At 38.2% G+C, this 21,913-nt stretch overlaps 1 protein-coding gene across 1 annotated transcript in view; it reads left to right on the top strand.

The window, feature by feature from the left end:
* Positions 1-508: 508 nt before the first annotated feature.
* Positions 509-21,913, top strand: part of LOC113162948 (cadherin-20) — a 69,048-nt gene continuing 47,643 nt past the window's right edge. Inside the window, exon 1 of the mRNA XM_026361225.1 lies at positions 509-694. Coding sequence (XP_026217010.1) covers positions 583-694 — 112 coding nt within the window. The 5' untranslated portion in view covers positions 509-582. The remainder of the gene's footprint in view (positions 695-21,913) is intronic.

The following is a 21,913-nucleotide window of genomic DNA, read 5'->3' as shown; positions in this document are numbered from 1 at the left end:
AGTCTGTTGAAAAGATCCACTGGAGAGCAGGGACCACAAAGTTAAAAAGTCTATCACTCCCCCTAAAAAGAACTGATTGTACCGTTTAGGAGGGTCACATACGCGGTGAGAACAAAAAAAAAAAAAAGAAACTGTGGAAAAGTGAGTGGAACAAAGGAGTGTATTTTGAGTCCTGAGGTTTAATTCGGTGCCTTTCAGCCACAATTGCCGTGTCTAAACATTCATGAGCTGTAGGGGATAGTGAGAGGGAGAGAGAGGCAGAGAAGCGAAGGGAATGGAAGGAGCAACAGCACAGCGCTCAGACACGAGAGGGAGAGCTAGAGAGGCAGCTGTTGTGTGAGCTCATCCACACTGCTCTGAGCAGGTAGAGCAAGCCAATGCAACAGAGGGAGAGGCATGGAGAGGGAGAGAGAGTGAGTAAGAAAGAAAAGGGAGGGAGGAAGTCTGTCTTTTCACCTGAAGATTACTTTGTCTCACACTTCACTCACCCTGTGAGCTAGGAGGAGCAACAAGGAGGAAGCTGAGTTGATCAGGAGGTGCCAAGTCTTGCCCTTTCTTGCCTTTTTTTTCCCCCTTCGGCTCATGCACGGGGGGCCAGCTGGACTTCTCTGCAAACACCCGTGTGCAGACTCTACTGGAAAGACAATTGTGAGAAAAAGTAAAAGAAGTTTCACTGAGAATCTACTTCTAGTAGGTAAGAATTGGATTTGTTTTGTATTTCTGAGCTCATATGCATAGTACAAAACTATACCATGTCATGTGGTAAGAACTATATCCACTTTCATCTGGACTGATATACATGATAATATGTATATGACTGTACATAATGATCAGGGCAATATGTTACAAGGTAAGTTTTTAAATGCTGTATTTAAAAGCCTGTATGAAATGTGCCTCCTTCTAGTCTATGTTTCTGCAAACATTAATTTAATTTATTGACTCTGGGGAGCAGCAATGGTGTGCCATTGTTTTATTTAAGTGAGACACGTGATGAAATTGGTGTGACAACAAGGTAAAGATGAATAGAGTGAACGGACGGAAGCACAGTGCTGATATCATAAGCAACAGCAGAGCATGAAGTGAAAAATCCAAAGGAGAGGAGAAATAAAAAGGGATCACACAGTAGAAGAAAGAGTGGAAATGAGTAGGGGGGAGCTAAAAAAAGAAACAAGCGTAAATGAGAACTGGACTGAGAAAAATAGATAAAAAGTGAAAGAAATTAGAGAATAGATGGAGGACTGAAGTGGCAGAGGCTCACTGGCAACCAACTTAGTAACCAAGGCAGCTGACATGAAGGAGAGCCAACAGGGGACAGTGGGATTTCTATTTTTCACCCTTGCTGAGATACACCGGGGCTCTGCCAAGTTCCCTGTCTCATCCCCCATGGATAAGGATTTCATTGTGCAGCGTTGTGATTCATTAAGCATCTCCATGTACTCTCCCCTGGCCGCACTTAACTCTCTTACGCTCCTTTTGTCGCTGAACTCCCCCTTCGCTCTGGATGATACTCACTCTGCAGCGTCTGCTCCTCCCCTTTCCCTTTCATTATAGCCTCAATTGGCTCTATAATCAGCTCAACTCATTTTGCACCAGTTGTATATTGTAAAGCTCTCCAGTGAATATCAAACACATTGTGTATTGTTTGTTCTTAAGGGAAGATTTCTTCCAAAAGTGTCCACTTTTGGCAAGGCTGGAACCAAAACGAGATTTCATGATACCACATGGGGTTGCACTGGATACGGCTTTTTTTTTTGTTGTTGTTTCTTTTTTAAAGTTTCTTTAATTTCTTGTTCAGATCAATTTTCCCTTCCGAAAAACATAACATTTTTTGATGCTTATTTAGAGCGTAGAGTCTTTTAGCAAGATTTCACACACTGCTTCGACTTTCTTTTGCCACAAAATTACTGTTTAACTCTCACTGGCCTCATCAGGATTGGCCCGCAGCAGGCAACTTGATTTCTTCTAAATGTGTAAATCGGCAACTAACTTAAAAGTCTGCCGTATCAACTTTATAGGTAGCTTGTCTCTGCTGCCCTCAAGTGGCCAATTATTTAGTTATTGTAGGTTTTAAAATCAGAGTCCTCAGTCCTATTCTTCGTACCAGGTTAGCCAAATTCTTTGGCTAAATAACTAAACACATTCATCTGTCACTGACAGCAGCCTGACACCATTCTCAGGAACAACTCACTCAAAAAAACAAACAAAAAAAAAAAAACGCAGCTATGAATATCATCCAATAATCAATGGCGAGTAGTGAGATCAGTTTGGTATACAACAATGCACACATATCAGTGAAGGTAGTAGTACTGTGAATTGCCAATATTCAGGTGATACAATATGTATCACTATACAGGGCTTACGACTGTGTGTTGCATTGAGATCGTTTTTTTTTTTTTTTTTCTTTCTAATTTTAGGAAAACGTTCATAGTATGAAGAATGCACAACCATATGCAGTAAGAGTTTCAAGAAGTGGTCTTTTTAATGCAACAGAACATCTGTTTAGTTTAAACAATGCAAAATTAAACACTATCTGCCACAAATCTTTGTGCGCAAACTGTCAATGAAAATTCAATACAGTACTTCACGATTTTTCATATATTCATTCTGCTTAGAGCCATATCAGGTACAGTCCACAAGTCATGTCAATTTCACAACACTTATACAATTTCAATGAGAAAAAAACCCTACCTCTATCCTAGAGTATTTCATCTGTTAAAAAGGAAATTACACTTGTGTCTTAAAACATGATTCAAGTGACTTGGCAACACCTATATCGATGCATAAATGTATGTTGTGTCACACTTAAATAATCACAGTTTGATGGGGAAAACGAATCAACAGGTAACAGGTATAAAAGTTAATGAGTCTTGTGTTTATTTACTTATGTTTTATATATATGTGTTGACTATACTTATAGACTTTACATTGACGACAAACTCATCACCTCAGGTAGAAGGTTGGCAAAAGGCTCATTGTTTCCGAAACATGAGACACTTTGCATGTGGTGAAATCAATAGCCCAGTAAATACTTAATTGAATAACTGCGGGGCTGGAACTCGATGTGGCTTTATGGGCTACCATAAGGCGCCTTTGAGAGCATGTGGAATAACAAGGACCCCGTTGGCATTGTTGTGGTGTAGGAAACAATGTCATGTCAATCGTTCATGCCTGGCAGGCGGCAGTGGGAGTGTGTTCGCGCTTGTACACCTGCCACGTTACGCTTGAGCTGCTAATAGTGTCATATTATGTCCAATTGGCTTGTGTTCCTTTGAAACTTTTTTGGCTCATTTGATCATTATGCAGCATTGCTGGCGTTATTTGACACCAATGAGCAGTGTCATCCCTACAGTTGTCAAAATTGGGAAACCACTTGTAGGGTTTACGGGTAGAAACATAATGTCAGGAAACTGACACTCTTCTGTATACAAAACCTCCTCATGGTATTATGTAGCAGAGCAAATCATTTAGTTGGAGCTGTAAGTCATTTGTCTGAGCTGTTGATGGACTGGTTGAACCTGGGGCCATTGATGCCATTTCAACAAAGGGAAAGCACTACAATGCATACTTTTGGTCGATGTCAAGCTTTATCATGCTTGTATTACACTGCAGAATCATATTAACCACTTTTTCCACAATGGAAAGCATGTAGATGATGTGATGGATACAGTTACACACAGTTTTCTCTGTGAAATTAGGAACGGACAATATGGAAAAAAAATGTTAGCCACAATTTTTTTCCTGTCAGCGTAAATCGCTCTTTTTGATTGTGCTCACTGGTATTTTGTCTTTTGCAGTATCGTAGGCTATTATATGTGATGTCACTGTGTCATTTTTGTGTTGAAAGACACTGGAAAGTGAACAGCATCAGGACTCCATCAGGAGACAATCAGCACTTACTGGTCATGTCTGGAACTGTTAGGTCTTGCATTGTGCGTGCTCTAAATATTGGTGGTAAGAAGTTTAATGGTATTACTCGTTTTTGTGGAAGGGGCACAGTTTGCAGTGTATGCCACTGCTTAGTCAGACTTTTTAATTAGCTAGAATATCCTCACACTATGAAATTTCTTGGATCCTTGTTTTCAACTTTAACTTTGTCTTCTAAGCCTTGGGATATGACCTTTGGGATGTTTACTTCAGTGACGCTGTTGCTCTGTTAACATTTTCTGTCATCATTTTCTATTGCTCCTGCAGTAAACAAAACATTAGCAAGTGCTGTAAACAGTTAAAAGTACGGTCTGGGCTGTGCACGTCAATTCCCAATTTCTTTAACTTGAACTACGAACCATCTCTCCAACAATTATTTCACTTTCCACAATTCGCTCTTCCAGTAAAAAGTAAAGTGTGCAACTACTATACTATCTTTATGTCAAAATAGTTAAAGGTACATTGCTTTGTTGTAACATTAGTCATTCCAAATTGCAGCAAAGGACAGAAATGTTCGCTTTTAAGTAAAGATGGATGACCCTTAAACAAAATATTCGCAGTAAAAAAGCATTTCATTAATATAGCAATACAAGTCAAACATGGGGCAGATGATATAGAAATTGAGTAAGTTAACCCAAAATTACACTCAATTACATCTAATTAAAAATGTATTATTCATTTGAACCGTCAGTACAAACATGCCAATACAACTACACAATCTTTAACACTTACCAGAAATAATAAGGCAATTCCCATGATACTGCAAGCTTTTAAACATAAGTGACACTTTCCCTACATTTATCTACGGTACAGTTTATTCATCTGTGTGCAGTGCATTCGTGTGCATAAGCCATTGTTTGTCTGTTAGTAGAAACAAATTTCTCAATAGCCAAGTCTCATCACACACCAAAAGATGCAGGTTTTCATTTAATTAAACTGCTCCTGCAACTCCCTTTAAACTCAGACAGTGAAATATTCCGTTCCCTCTTGGATTGAAGAAAGCAATCATGTTTTCACTTCATTTCTTCCTGGACTGACTCTCAGGCAATGGATCTATTCAAAATGAGAGTTGCTTAAAGTAATAGACAGAAACACCTCATCTCTGAAATTAATTTGAACTGATTCTCCATAGTCCTTTTCCCCTGCACTGACAAGGTTTTCAGAAGGAAATTTCAAATGTTCAAGGCCATCTGTAAGAATCAGTTTTTAAATGAAGCTGATCCAAGAGCTGAGCCGTCTCTCTGATTAGCTCCCACTATGTACAGGGGAGCAGAACACATATCAAACATCAACAGTTGCATGGTAACAAAGCATAGACCCCAATTATTTTAACAACTAGGGATTTAAAATCACAACTGTCTAATTATTCATACATGTTAGCATTACGGCATAAAATCATCTATAATGGTGAACAAGTAATTCTGTGAAATTACTTGTTCTGCTTCTACTACACTATTTCTACTTCTTCATGTCTTTCAAAATTCCCAGTAGGTATTAAAAGGTAAGGTGGACTTCATTTCAAAAATTGTTAGCAAAAAAAATCATTTTTGTGGAATATTACAATACTGCTGATGTTGTTGAGAGTCGGAAATAATGATTTTGATGGAAATGATGAATTTGTTCGAAAAAAACAAAACCTTTTGCAGCAATTACAGCCTGGCAGACCTTTGGCATTCTAGCTGTCAATTCAGATAGCTCTCCTCCCTCAAGGTCCCTTCCTCTCTGTACAAATCTCCTATTTTACCATATTTAAGCCACCCCCAGAACATCATGCTGCCTCCACCATGCTAGTTTACAGGTATTAAGCGCTATTCTAGCATCTTTTCATTTGTTGGCCAGTCTGAGATACAGCTTTTTCTTGGCAATTCTGCCTCTTCACTGTTGATGCTGACAGTGGTGTTTGACATGTACTATTTAGTGCAGCTGCCAGTTGAGGACCTGTAACGCGCCTTTATCTTAAACTACACACCCTCACCTCATTTGTCCTCTTGCACAGTTGTGCATCTGGACCTCCCACTCCTTTTTCTGTGCCTGTTAGAGCGAGTTTGTGGTGCTGCAAAAATGTAGATTTTTTAAATCATCTGATTAATTTTAATTGTTTGTAAAAATGTATGTAAAGGTTTTTTTTGTTTGTTTGTTTAAGTTTTTTTGTTGTTTTGTTTATTTTGGGGGGAGGGAAAAGAAATTTGCAAAGCGTTAGTGTATATACTATAAATACCTATACTTAAATAATGTGAATGTGCATAAATCATTTCCTTTTGACATTTCAAATTATGCTCAAGTGACTACAGTACCATTTGTCAATATGTAATTTAAGCTTAAACTCACAGAAAGGGTTTTCAAATTGTAGATTTTATTAGGTTTTCATTTCTCAAACAATCAAATATTTGTAATATCTAAATCCTCATATCTTTATTATATTTAAGATAAGATAAAGCTTTATTGTCATTGTACAGTCACACTTGGTACAACAGTACAACGAAATTGCAATTTTATTGCAAATTTATTATCTTCATTAGAGTAAAACTCAATATTTTTGGATTTTGGGCTCTTCAGGCCAGATAAAAGCAGATATTTAAAGCCATCATTCAAGCTGCTGAAAATTGTTATTTTGAAGGTATTATATATACAAAATTAACTAACTAAAAAAAGGATCACCACATTAATCTGACCAAAATGTGTGTTAATTGTAACCCTGTTTTACAGCACATCTACTTATCTTGCAAATTGTTATTCAAATCACATAAGTGAACTCACTCTTTAATAAACAAAAACAAAACAAAAAACATAACACTGGGATGTAATATGGGCAAGACAGTAATATTAGCTAAATACTTACTAAATGTGTTGCCAAGTTCTTTAAATGTAATTAAAACGTCTTGCCGCAGGCTTTAATTGACAAAAAATATGCAGAAATTGCCAAGTTGGTGACACTAGTGTGTCATAACATCAAACTCGCCGATTAGCCCAATCCCAGGTCCTTGAGTTTGGGAGTTTGGGTGGTTCATGCAATGAATTATGATGGGGATGGAGGTCTGCATGTATGATTTCAAACTGTCTTAATTCTGCTAATTGAAGAGACTGAGCAGTGGAGGAGGATGCTCTGTGTCTCTGTGCCTACCTTCAACCTGTTCAAACATCCTACTCTCTCAGTTATCACAGTGTCAATAAAAGCACCCAAAAAAAAACAAAAAAACAAAAAAAACACTTGAAGTTTAAGTGCAAATTATAATCTGCAATTAGATTTAACAATTTATCACCCAGGCAAAAATAAACAGCTAAATGACTTTCAGCAAAGGCCAAAAATAATCACCACATGACACAAGGAATACAGTGTGACCTTGGTCCTGGCAGACAGTGATTACGTTTTATTGGCTCAAAAAGGAGCCGAATACTCACCAGTGTACTCTGGTTGAATAAAACAGAGCTGTGGGGAATGAATTATGGTCTCTGGAGTTGATGTGCTCCAGTCAACTTCTTTCCTCCTATACCAATGGGGAGGATGAGCTGCCATAAATCTGACCCACAGTTTCATTACGTTTCTGTACCCTGTAGCTCACAGCATTAGGCTACTTTCTCACTCTGTCCACTGCTCTTTGGACGTAGTAATACATCTGTTATGTTAGTGGTACCTGTGTACATTTTCGTATTTACAGTATAGGTTGTGTTTATAAGTGTAATTTTGATAGTTTGATAGTCATCTGTGTCTAAAAACATCTATAACAAGTAAAAAAAAAAAAAGCTTCCTTGCTACAAATTGACAAGAAAGGGCATACAGTACCTGTATCAAGCAACAATAGGTCTTTGTGGCACCCAAAAATACAAATCTAATCCAGTAAAAAACAATTCCTCATATGAGTCAATCTGTTTTAAAGAACAATGAGCTAGTCCAAAATGAATCCAGACCCTAGGACAATTAGACCAAATGAACAAGAAATCTCTCACACCGCTGGTCTATCAAACATTTATGGTGCAATTATGACATACCAAACTAACAGGTTTTATCCTGCTATTACTGCTGTCAGACTTAAGAAGCAATACTAAGCTACTCAGTTCACAGATTGTTAAGTCTGTTAAATAAGTAGATCATAAGTCTATTAACAGCTTTAAAACCAAAATAATTTATAAAATCTATACAAAATATTGAAAAAATATTAAATATGTTCTCTACTTCATGTCCTGTCAACACTCAAAAAGGTGAATCCACAATCAACTGTAGCTGATCTATTACTTTTTTGAGAAGACCAAGTAGAATAGGATTGCATTAGTTAAATCTGCTGGCTCTAAAAACAATTAGTCTCTTGCATTAAAAAAAAAATGTTGACATGTTAATAGGTGTTAATGGTTCCGCTTTCTTCGTGAGGCCTGCAAGGTTTAGCCTTGCCTGCTGTAGGGCAGTGGTTGCCAACCATGGTTCTTGAGGGCCACTGTCCTGCTTGTTTTCCCATCTATCTCTGCCCTGCTGATTACCTGGATCAGGTGTGTTCAGCCACTCATAGGCTGAAAGCAGGGGTGGTTAGAAAACAAGCAGGGCTGTGAGCAAGGCAGTGACTCAAGGACCAGTATTGGCCACCTTTGCTGTAAGAGGATTAGCCAGCTGGAAAGAGCACTGAAACTTGCTTTAGGAAACAACTGCATCATAAGCTGTGGCCAGCCTGCTCAATTCAATTGATTGTCAATTACCAGATTGTCTACTGTGTTAGATGCAGATGTAGCTGAATCTCTAAAAATGTGTGCTTATTGTAGTTACAGTATACAGTTTGCTGAGGTAGTTGGCAGCGTACATTTAACTTGTAAGTTTAATGCCAAGAAAAGTTTTGAAATGTTGAGTAAGAATCGAAACCCAAATCTGCATTACAACTATAAATCTTGCTGCTTAATGGAAACTGGGTTGCTGTGGCCTTTGGATCAAAAGTAATCAAATTTTCAGATGGTGGAAGGAATATTTCGAGAATCTCCTCAACTCTGCCAACACACCTTCTATAAACGAAGTAGAGTCTGAGGACTTGGAGGTTGGTTTGTCCATCACCTGGCCTGAAGTCAATAAGCTCCTCGGTGGCAAGACCAGGGTTGGATGTGATTCGTCCTGAGTAACCAGTAAGTAGCTGCTTAAATCTCTGGATGTTGTCTTGGCTGACAGGCCAGAGGGGGCCGGAAGGTGTGTTTCATCTATAGGGGGATCACACTCCCCAGCTTGCCCGGGGAAAGTCTATGCCAGAGTTGGAGACCCGGACCCTCAATTAAGGGATGTCTGATCCCTGTACAATCAGAGAAGAAGAGTTTGGTTCGAACTGATTGCTGTATCTGCAGCAGCAATGCAGTTGATGTACAGGTCTGACATGTTACAGATGGATGAGGTCCCGGAGCGACCAAAATGAGATTCCTCCGCATGGTAGCTGGGTAAACCTGGGAAGAACTCGGAGTGGAGTAGCTGCTCCTCCACATAGACAGGAACCAGCTAAGGTGGCTTAAACATTTATTTCATATGCCTCAGGTATCAGTGTACCAGAAAGACGCCTGGGGACGACTTAGGACAAGTTGGAGAGACTATGTCTCTTAACTGGCCTGGGAACACCTCTGTATTCTCCAGGAAGAGCTGGAGAAGGTTTCTAGGGAGAGAGAAGTCTGGGCTTCTCTGCTTAGGCTGCTGCCCCCGCGACCTGGCTCTGACAAGCTGAAGAAGATGGATGGATGAATTTAGAATTTTATGCAGAAAATGTGAAATATTCTTCAAAATATGCATCTAAGAGGAACTATCCCCACCCAAAAATATTTTTTTATTGCTCATGACCTCACAAAATTAATTTGTGAGGTAATTTCTTATCAAGCAGTAACTAAAGCCTGTTTGTGTGCAGACTTGAGTAAGAATATACACATACAATTTGGCAATGCATTCGCGTGCGTGCATGTGTGTGTGTGTGTGTGTGTGTTTTTGTGTATGTACAACAGCACAGATTGATCATGAAATATGACCTCTGGAAAAGTTTCCTGTCCTCATTCTCCTCTTTGAACTCCAATCCATTTTCTTCAGGTATCAAATTCATCCCAACAGGTGTAGTGTGTTAAATGATATGGGCTTGTGGCAGGCTGCTACAGATGTAGGGATGAAAGAGAAGCACAAGATCAGGGGCCAAGCACTAGCTGCGAATACACACAAACACACATATACCTGCATACCTTACACATTTCGAAGGGGCCCTGTACTGCAGTTATTACCCGCATCACCTTGGCTATGAGGGAAGTGAGAGCATTATGCCATAACAGTCATCTGATGTATGTTGAGCAACAGTTTTCTTTTTCCTTCTTAAAGCTGATGCACTCAAGTATTGGACAAAAAAAAATGCATTTTAAATTGTATCTGTATTGTAAGATACATTTTCGTCTATGACTGTTTGGAAGGAATTCATCTGAGCTTTCCTCAAACACCATTTTTCATCCATTTCCCAAAGCATCCAATCGATACTGCAAGATCCACATAGACAAAGAAGACAAAGTCAGAAAAGTCTTAGATCTGTTTCTTTCTGGCTGTTTGCTGAGACAAGCAAGAATTGTGAGTTGTTTGAGGTATAAAAATACATCTTGGGCTACACATTTTGCCTTACAGTACTAGAAGTGAAACACTTTGGACTCACTCACTTTGACAAACACTACTGTACCATAATGAAAAAGTATCTGGTCAATGTTGAGGTTTAAATAACAAAACTTTAGACTTAAAAGACTTGGAAACAACAGCTTTTGGGGACTTTTTGAAACTCTACACTGTGCAAGTGCTGTACAAACCAAAACTGCAAAGTTCTGATACACACCCAGTGCTAATTGTGTGTGATGCTTTCACAGGAGGCATTTTCCAGAATAAAGAGTGATAAAGTTAGATTAACAGTTCAAAAACTGATGGTTCTCAAAGTGAAAATTTAGTTTTTAATTAGATTTTTGTATTAAGGAAAACAAGCCAAAAAAAGTAAACGGAGCACAGATAGAACTGATCAATTTATCATCTCTTTACAGCTTAATGGATCAATGCAAGTTAAAATTTTTATTTACATGCACATATGAAAAAACATGAAAGATGTATTGTGTGCTTTGTAAATGTAATATTTGACTGTTTAACATTGCTCACACTGTGGTCTTTTCAACAATGTGATGTCATTCACATGTTACAGGAACGTGACTAGCTCCTAGTAAATTGTGACTTTCATTGAGTCCCATCTTGGGGCCGTGTTCAAATAGGAAGCTTTTATGCAATGAAGCATTTATTTATGAAGTGCATGTTGGTCAACATGAATGTGGTTCATTCAAAGACACTTTGTCATCTTACATGTTTCACGTTCCTCATTTGGGAGATTTTTCTTGGAGAATTATTAATAGAAATATGCTTCAAAAATGTTTTGAGAAGGCATTTCTTATGAGGACATATTTTTTGGCAGTGTCATGATGCATGTTGCTAAACCCCATGAAAATGGCTCAAGTCAGAACCTGTTTATTTGCTCACACTGTGGCAAAGTCCCTTGAGCTCACTGATGCCGTTTGATGGGCCTGACATCACTGATGCCTTGTTGCAGGGAAGGTGGGTGAGGGGGCACTTACCATTTCCCCCCCTATTCCCACATAACCGTGCTCTCACTCACACACACAGACACACACACACATCGTTTGATCTTACTCTACCCTGGTTCAAAAGAGATCTAGCCTTCAACTGTAAAACTTCACTCACCACCTTCCCTCGAAACACACACCAGTCCTCCCACCCATCCCCTTCCAAGTATCATCATTCTTCCTTCTGAAATCTCATTATCTGTGTCCTCTTTTTTAGACAAGTTGTGAAGAGAGTAGTAGTAGTTATAGCTGTAGTAGTTGTAGTAGTAGTAGACAAGACAGAATGGAAGATGTAACGAGGAAGTACACAGTCAGTCAGAGTTCAGTATCGGCCGTCTACAGAATTTCCCCATGAGGTGGGAGTTTAAGTTCCTCTTCCTAATGTATTGAGGAGATTAATGACAGCGTCATTCATTACATTTGCAGAACTGATTGACCTGTGGCTACTGGTACTGCTTAAGTAATAAGCATACAGATCCTTCTATGGCCAACGTCATATTTGTGTGACAGTGTTTGCTGGGGGCAAAGCAAAGGAAATCTGGCAAACTCATTCACATTACCTGTTGAAAATATCATCTTGCTTTGTTGTCCAGTGTTCAATAAGTAATAGGTCTAAATTGAAGTTTATTTTCATCCACGCTGCTACTACCTGTCAAAAAGAAATGAAGGCAACGGAATTAAACTAAAGGATTAGACTGAGTCGATTTTTTAAAAATGACATTAGATTATAAAGATGTTTGTGGCACACACTTCATTATCAGTGTAGGTTAATTATTTTCTGTTGTAGTTATGGACTTGTGTCTACAAGTTTGTGAAAAAGAAGAACATTACTTGATTTTCTTTTTTTTTTTTTCTAACTTTCTAAGCACAATATGAAAACTATCCGTTATTCCTCCCAATGTTCTTTTAGACAAATCCATATCTACAGAGAATATTTAACCCTAACGTTAATTTGATATGAAGGGTGCACTACAAACAAGAGTCTTATTGATTATCCTCAGTCCAAGCCTTAGTCTTATTTAGCCAGTTAACCTGTTTTTTCTTTCTGACAGTAGCAGCTGGTATGCAATTAAAAAGCCACTCCTTCAATTCTGATACATCTAAATAAAATGTTTATGCTATTTATTGATTCTTTTGCCTACTTAAAGGCAGTTTAAATACTAGTTTCACACATTAATTGGAACTCCCTTATAGGCTAGTTGTTAGCATTATCTGTGTGTGGTTTGTGCTGTAAAGTAAGGCAAAGCTGAAAGATGCTTAAAAATTAATGGATGTCTGAAATTGATACATCTGTGAAATTACCTAGTTTGAACTTACAACTAAAATGGAAAGTTTCTGCTGTTAAAGTACCCTAGTTTTACCCTTGTCATTCAAATACGACAGTGCTAGTTTACATTTCATACTTAAAAAATATGGCGACAAAAAAAATTATAGTATGAATATATCATTGGTATCTCAGCTGGGCAGAAAGGCACAAGAGTTTGGTTTTCCTTAACTTCGAAAAGGCGAACTCTTGGCCATATGTTTGAGTAAGTGCCTGTCTTGTACAACAACCTACTGTGCCTTGTCAAGTGGGCCCTGGGATCCATGTTTGCAGTCACTTCAATTCTTAAGTCCTACCTTTAAATATTTGAAGAGACAGACATGAATTAAAAACAAGGAGAAGAGGGGCCGCGCACTGCACATGCAAGAATAGGAATGCATTCATAATAAATGTGCCTCTGTTCCCTCTCTTGATTTATTTCAAGGCGAATGAGCATGAGCAAGAGCGAAATTAACTTGTTTTTTTACACACTTAACGTGATGTGCATGGCAATTGTCTTTTCTGAGTTAGAGCTTAATGATTATTTAAAAGGGAAATTATACATATGCTGTCAGATTTCAGTTTGAGAAGTTCAAAACACTACAGGTGTGTGGTCATATTTTTAAAGTTGTATCCACTTTCACCTCTTCCTGGCCTTGCGTACAGCATGTCAGCTTCAGTCATTTCTGATATTTCCCTGAACATGTTTTTGACAAGTGCCAGATCGTATGCTGTATGTGGCTAAGGGTTAGGTTCAGTTCAGGTTGTGTAGTGTACACATGTTGTGTAGCTGTATAGCATCATGAACTACTGAACCCACAGTTGTTTGAGAAATTGGTCTGTCCTACAATTGATTTTTCTCAGTCTGATGCTTCAGATGGCTGAAAATGTTGTATTGCCATCAGACGCCACCACGGCTGGGGTATTTTTATGGATCACATCAATGCGGTTATCTACACTACATGAATATTTATTTCATGTAGTTTATTTCCTGCCCCAACAATTACACAGCTTCATACACAATATTAACTGCACTCCCACACCCCCCCACCCCCATTTACTGCATTTTTCAAATTACAATATGCAATTTTACAGTGTTGTTATCAGTTAGCTATGATTACTATTCAAACGCAAGAGGAAGAGAGTGTGTGGGATGTTGTAGACAATCCATGTCAATGTGCCAACCTGAAATGACAAAGAAAGTGACATTGATAAACATTGATATGGTGCGAGTAAAAAAGAGACAACGAGACAGAGACAGATACAGATACATGTAAACAAAGCAGGCAAAGGAAAAACGAAGTGGAAGCGTGCTAAGTGTTGGACTGTGGATTTGTCTCCTCAGCTGCTGGCTAAGTCTGTCATCTGTTCAACGGCTGAATCAACATCTGGTGAAACCCTCATAAACACAGCATTGTGAGCCACTGACAGAGAGGCAGTGAGGGAGAAGCTTACACTTCACTGAGTGTCACAGTAGTAATACACCTTCTGTGACAATAGAGAAGCCAAAAGTAGAGCATTTCCAGCACATCTTACTGTTCTGATGGAAGTAATGCATTAAAAGCAGATACCTTTAAATCACATTACTGTTTCCTGTATACTGGGTATTCTAATTTTAGTTACGACATTACATTTACTGACTGTATCAACAGGGCATAACTCACATTACCAATATAGCATTATAAAAGATTCTGAAATATCATACCTTTTCAAGCCTTATTTGGTTTGTCTTACTTCTGCATCACAACAGCAAGAGAGCACAGGGCAAAGGGTGCATCAAAGAAAGATAAGAGGCTATGATATGAGAAAGATAATACCCATGATACTTGTAGAAAGAGAAACTTCTAATAACATTTAAGGAATTTGCAGGGGTAAGGGGTGTGGAGAGTGGATCTAAATCCACACTTGGATTTTAATTATGTAACCTCTTTGATCAAACGTGTAGCCCACATTAAAGTGGCATTTGCTGCAGGTGCTGGTTTGAAAATTATGTGATCCAATAGGGTCAGATTGAGTGATAAGTTGAGTGATCTTAGAGCAAAAGGTTTTAATATTGAAATAATGGGAAGAATTACAATGTATAGAATACAATGGAGAAGTTTGATTGTGCAAACTGATCACCTCCCGATTCTTCACGCATTTGAACTCATTTGAGATTTTTTATTTGAAAATAAAAAAACTCTGACACGTCTATCATATTAGAGAGGGGAGGTTGGACTGGCTGCTCCCACAAAGCTAACATCTGTGTCTTTATCACTAATGAGAGTTAACTGTTGTCAGACTGGTTAGAGCAGGAAGAATTGTTGGTTTGCATATTTTGCAGCTGCCCATTTGTTTAGACTAAGATCTTTTGAATAGTAATAGTCACCATAACTAAAAGGGAAAAAACAGCACCATCTACAAAAGCTAAACCTCCACCAGCTGCAAATTTAAGAAAAAAAAACGACCACAGTTCCAGCAATACCGTCTATTAACACTAGTGACACAAACAGCACTAGCAAGATGCTAAGAGAAATGGTGTCCAAAGTTATATTAAAACAATTCCCACTTTATGTGCAGACAGTGTTTCAGTCAGCCAACATGCCCCATCCTCAATATATCAAGCTGTCATTCTATTTCTGGGCAGTGGGAGAAGACGTCCTATATCAGTGCCTGTTCAGGCTCGCTTTATGGGAGACCTCCTCCTCTTGCAGTTCAAGTCAATTGTCAACATGATTTATGGAGATGTGAACTATCTCTGGACTAGCTCTTCAATCTTCCCCTGACAAATTGGTACCATCGGCCCATGTAACTGTCGTTTGTTTTCTTCACTGGCCAATTTTCATCCAAGCTGACAAATTAAATCTGCCATGTTTTTGAAGAAGCTATTTTTTCTTCTCCCCCCTCTTTCCATATTTGACCTGCTCGGCAATTACTGGAGATGTGGGATTGACACCAAGGAATGAACTTCACAAAACAGTTTGGCACGTGCTTTATTTCCCCTCCTCCTACACTCTGATATGAATAATATCCAGACTTTAATAGGGGTATAGCGTCATAACATTTAACGGTTGGGAACTTGGTTTGGATTACACATTCTCACATCCCTCCAAAACACGCACCACTTATTATCCCAATCATCTCATATAGCTCACCAACACCAACGCAACTTGATTAATGTGACTGGCTTTTATGAACAGGATAAAAGGCAATGCATATTACCAAGGCAATAATAATACTAATAGAAACTCTTCTAAAACAATGGAAAGCTCATAACAATCAACATACGTGCTTGGTAACGTCTTAAAATTTTGGCATTTAAGTTAATAATTAACTTCTCTCCACCATCCACTATAAGGAAATAAGGGTCCTGTGAGTAATCAGTCGCACTTTTAGCCAGTAACTTTGTTGCCCTGCTCTGTCCTGAAATTAACTGCTAGTAAGAAGAGGCTTCGAGACTTAAGAAAACCAAACAGGCTAATAGTCTGTAACAGCCAGCCAGCATACTTTAAATGTAAAAGTAGTATTGCTGAGGATTTAATATACAACCATGTCAACAACTTACTGTCTGGCATCCTATTTAGTATTAAATAGGTACTTGAGGAAATGTTACCACTGAGCAAAACATTCTTGGGCTCTCTAACATCTAAATGATGAGGCCGCAGAAAAGGTCCCATTGTTGGATGGTTACAGTTATTCCCTTTTAACCAAGCCAGTTCCAGGGCTGGTTAGGGGAATAACTGCAGTGTGACAGATAAAACAGAGTTGATGCAAATTAAATAGCTAATGGCTAAAGCTAACAAAGGCTAACATTGATAGTGGATGTTCAGCTTTAACAACAGAAATGTATCAAAGGTAATCACTGTACATAAAAATCACAAAGCGCAGCAGGTGTGTGTTCGATAACAACACTAGTAAAGAGACATTGGAGTGCTTATTCTTGTGCTGTGAATGTCGAGATGTGATGTTAAGCACACATACGTGGTGACATAATGGTTGAGCTCTATGGTGGTTCTCTAGCCCATGGAAATGCAAACAGGTCCTTAAACAGTTCCAAGTTTGTGTAGGTCGAGAAAAGGTAAGTGCCATAAAGTAGCAGCTGCATTCTTATCCGTTATATTTTAGACAAGAACTCAATGGAAAACTCCCATAAGCAGATGATTATGGCTAGTATGGAGATACAGTTTGTTTATGTGCACATAGACCTATAAAACTAAACAATGTTGACATTAGGGCAAAAAAACCTTTTGCAGATAATGAATACAAACGCATTTGGTGATCATAATCAGCACTAGCCATGTTAGCGTTAGCAGCCTCTCATTTGTTTGGTGCAGTCATGGCTTCTGAACTAGTTGAAACATTTCACTCCTCATCTCTGTAGTCTTAGAAAAGTTGGCAGATCTAAAACCTATCCTCCTAGATGATTTAATTTTTCACCTATCCTAAATAGTCTTGTTAGCTGAATAATGGACGTAAGGCTGAGAAGTTTACTTGAATGAGTAGGAAAACATTTCAACCTAGATACACTTACCTTGAAGACTGAGTACCTTTACTGACTGCACCTTAAACGTGACCACTGCTCCTGCACCCCATAATGGCACAATATGTTAAACAAAATCTGTCCTATAAGGCCTAATGGATGAAATCTTAATTTTTGTTATTAACAAGTAAAATGTGAAAATTCTACTTTGAAATGGTTCCTTTATTCTTAGGATTTATTTAAAGGAATTAAAATTTTAATTAAAATTTGTCGTCATAGGAGTGGGTTACAGAAATGGTCCCTTCAGCTTGTCAATCAAAATCTTGAAATCTAACATTGTGGGCAATGTTAGTGAATCAAGACAAAACGTCGCCTAAAGAAGATACGCGTTTATAAAGTTAAATGACGTTTCTAAGAGTTGAAGACTAGTTAACAACCAAAAAAACTGGCGGAATAATAATAACTATTATTATTATTATTACTATTATTATTATTATAATAACTAGGGAAAGTAACAGCATTGGCAATTTAGCAGTGAACACGTTAACATTTACAAATCACACAAACAAGTACAACTTAATGTTTTTTTTCCCCAGACATTTGATCAAGTTTTAAGCTGAAATAAATAATGGCACTACAGAAAGCACACTAGCAAAAAGACACTAATATATGCAAGTGTGAGAATGCTGTGTCATTTAAATAAGAAAACATTTAAAAAAATGATCATCTTGACATCAAAGCACAAAAAGACTGATTTTGTTAATTTTAATTATAATTCATTGTTTGCCAGTTTGAATTCATTCCAATTTCCATGCCTATTCATGTTTTCACATTAGAGGTTAACAATCAGGAAAACATTATAGAACAGACAGTCTAAAAAGTTTAACCGATACTACAAACAGAATTTTTGAGGAAGATTTGACTAGGATTAGGAACAAAAAGTAATTCTATTGAGTTTTAGTTTCCTTAAATCCTGTTAATCCACCAGTAAAAGTGTCAAGTTGAAACAAAAAGATCAGGAATTGTTAAAATTCCTGATATTTATGTTTTTGCTGTCATGCCAACAAAATACCCAAGTAAGAATTAAAATATCTGTAAGTAAATGAAAAAGGGATTCTGGTTAAAAACAGCAACAAGAGTGATTCAGTTCTGGGAGTTCAGGAGACATGAAACAAAGCTTAAGGCTTTTAAGACTCATCCATGCACTCCTCTTTTCTTCCACACAACACAAAACAACACAAACACACAAATGCATGAACATCTTTGCACACTTATACTCTGGAGTATCACCACCTATAGTGCCAAGCTAAGAGATATGGATGACGTGGCAGTGGTTTCTGATTCAGTCCACACAACGTGGCTGGGTGATTTTCTCTGCGGAGCATGGCTTGCCTCTTTTAACATGGCAAAAGGGAAGATTTGCCTACCTCCCCAATCATGCCCTCCTATGCCCTACCCTCTTTGTTTTTAGCAGATTGCCTCACTTTCCCTGTGATTGGGGTGATAACCATTAATGGATTTAAAGCCTTAGGCACACTGAGAAGGTGAAAAGATGGTAATTTGTAACTCCACATTAAGAAGGAAATGCTATAAATCATCTTAAGTCAGTGTGATGTGGTCTATATCAATAGAGCAAAATTTTAAAATAATGCTCCCATATTGGCAGGTGAGAGTATCATATGTTCCTTGTTCATCTATATATCTATATCTATGTGTATTTGCAAACATTGCTGTGACTGCACAGTAGATCTATGTACAGGCATCTTTTAGCTCTTCTGTGGGTGAGGAATCTTTATTGTCATGTTGAGAAAAAGAAGGGCGGTCAAAACTGCACTTTAAAGATGAGAGATGTCACGGGGGGCAAGTAAGAAACCTGTTCACTTGGATACAACATGGTCATCTTGCTTCAAACAGAAAGTAGCAAGGAAGAAGTAAGCAGCAACAACAGGCAGCAACAACAACACTTGACATTTTGCTATGGTCACTTGTCTTAATTCCTGATGAATGTATCATCTGAGGAATGATAAATATCCTGACAGGTTTCTATAGGTAGATGTTTTTGAGGTGCCTGAAGGAATGAGTCCATTACACTTCCATTCAAATAAATAGTTTTTTTTTTTTAAGTTAGGGACACTCTATTAACCCATTCAGTTGAAATACAAAGTTCAGGAAGTTGAATTATTATATATTGATATTATTATTATTGTTGTTATGTACCTCCAGTCTCTTAACTTCCTAATTTGTTAAACCTTGACAAACAGGTTTTTGTGTAATATTTAAAGTAAAAAATAAAATCTGTGGCAGCACATTGTACTTGCCTACATTAAACACTCAGGAATACAATAGGGCTGGTGCAGTCACAAATCACAACATATTGCAAAGTACATGTTGCATTGTTTTAAGGGTCATTTCGCAAAATTAGACGGCAACAATTAAATAGCTTTGTAAAAGACAAAGATTTGAGAGAATCTTAAAAGGTATTATTATCCCAGGTATTACACTCCCGAGTGTTTTTTTTAACCTACTCCTGATATCCTATTTGTATGCCCTTTTTGCCCATCTATTATATTTGCATAGTTGGCGTACATACACCTAGATAGAGCTTTGTCTTAAATTGGCAGATAGGTCAAACGATAAAAAAAAAAAAAAACTAGAAGTCTAGTCAATGCAGGACTTGGAAACGGATGCACAGGCAGTGTGGCCAATTATTTTACCTCTGCTCCATGTCTGGTTCTTTTCCTTTTCTTTTTTACAAGTACAATCATACAGACTAGTCCTGCATCAAAGTGAAAAGTGCCCTTGCTCTTGTTAAAAGCTTTTTAAGACAAGTTGAAGGGAAGGAATGTTGTGTTAGCAAGAAGGAAAGGTGTGGGTGGACATTTTGTGTCTTCTAATCAGTTTTATCCATTTTGACAAGTTTCCTGGCTATTTTGTCAAATGCTCTGGCATCCGACAAGAAAACCAACCCGTGCAGGCCCCAGTAAGAGCGTGTGAAAATCAATGATGTTGCGATAAGCTTGCTATCAATCTTGACATCTGCTCTACCTCCTCTTCATCTTGTTCCTATGCGGAGCACAACAACAAGATAAACAAGAGTCAGAAACACTGTGGTTTGTGTGCATGCATGCACTTGTTGGATCGAAGTGTACGGTGGGTAGGTTTGGGGGGGAGTAGTTCAAGTACAGAAAAAATGTTGGAGGAACTTGCTGGTAAGGTTGCAAAGCTGGAGAACACTCATTCTAAATTATGCTAATTTCACTCAAATTGTGAGCCTCAGACTAGCAGTAGTGAGACGTGTATGAGATCTGATATGCTCAAAGAAGAGCCTACAAAGTTTGCAGATCTCAGCGTGAGAGGGATGTTGGGTTCTTTACTTTGGCTGTTTTTCTATTATTTTTATGTCAAAATACAGATAAAACAGTTTCCCCTCGTTTTAAATGTATTGTATTCATTTATTAGCAATTATTAGCAAGTATGTTACTTTGTCCTCGTCACTGTTTTCCTACTATGACGTCAGGCTGGCATTTAGTCCCTAGTTTTCTTTTATTTTTAGTTCTGTCTCCGTGTGTGCTCAGTTTCAGGGAAGGGACTGAGATCCAGTATTCTCTCACCCCATCTTTCCATCCCCACCTTTCCTCTACTTACAAAGGCTATCATAGAAAATGGAGGGAAGGCAGGAGATGGAAGATTGGAGTAGACCTCAAATTACTAGATAGATTAGAACCAGCCTCCAAAGGGGCATAACAGCCCTCTCAGGGATCGGAAATACCTGGTGCAGAGAGGTCCAGATCAGCATTAGAGTGGATTCTAGACCTACAGTTGCATATGGACACTGTCACTGGTAGCAGATGGCATGGGGAATTACACATAATGAGAGATGAGAAGTGTTTGGTGCACGCAGGATGATAAGACTCTGGAGTAAGGGCGAAGAACTGCAACCAGAGAGCAAAGCAGGGTACTCATGTCTAATTCAGAGTTTCTAGATGTGAGACGGTGTCCTGTTCTTTTTAACATGGGGAATGTGGTTATTATGTGGGTGAGTGGAGAAGATGATGGACAGAGGACTAAATGAGGAGTGACACTGTAATCATGATGGGACAGCAGTAGAGGATGTGAAGAGGCAGATGACAATACAGCTACACCATTACAGCACTACAGTTTACTTTATTTTTTTGTTTGTTTTTTGTTTATTTTTATTTAAAGCATTTAGTTACAGATTACCTTCTCTCACAGACAGAGCTGCTCATGGGATCAGAAATAATATACTTCTATGAAGGTTCCACAAAATTACACAAGACAGAGATACTTTCAGCAGAACTTTCTGCTTCCATCAATTAAACAATGCCAGAATATCAACGTTGTCATCTAAATGTCAAAGACTGGAGAAGAGCAGGAAAATGTTAAGTCATCTAGTCAGCAGAAACGTTCAATGAGCTTTGAATATGTGTAACCAATAACCAATCTCCCACTGATCCCCACCGGAACTAAGCCACATAATGTTATGGGATACGTAGCTTATTTATACTTCCAAATATTATTTCATTCATTCATTCTTCCACCATTACTATTCTCTTAAACCTGTTTCAGGTTATGTGACAAATGTGGAAGCACAACATGTAGAAATGAAGATGCAG

The sequence above is a fragment of the Anabas testudineus genome, chromosome 2 (genome assembly GCF_900324465.2).
Source record: "Anabas testudineus chromosome 2, fAnaTes1.2, whole genome shotgun sequence".
NCBI lineage: Eukaryota > Metazoa > Chordata > Actinopteri > Anabantiformes > Anabantidae > Anabas > Anabas testudineus.
This window is presented reverse-complemented; position numbering and strand designations above follow the sequence as displayed.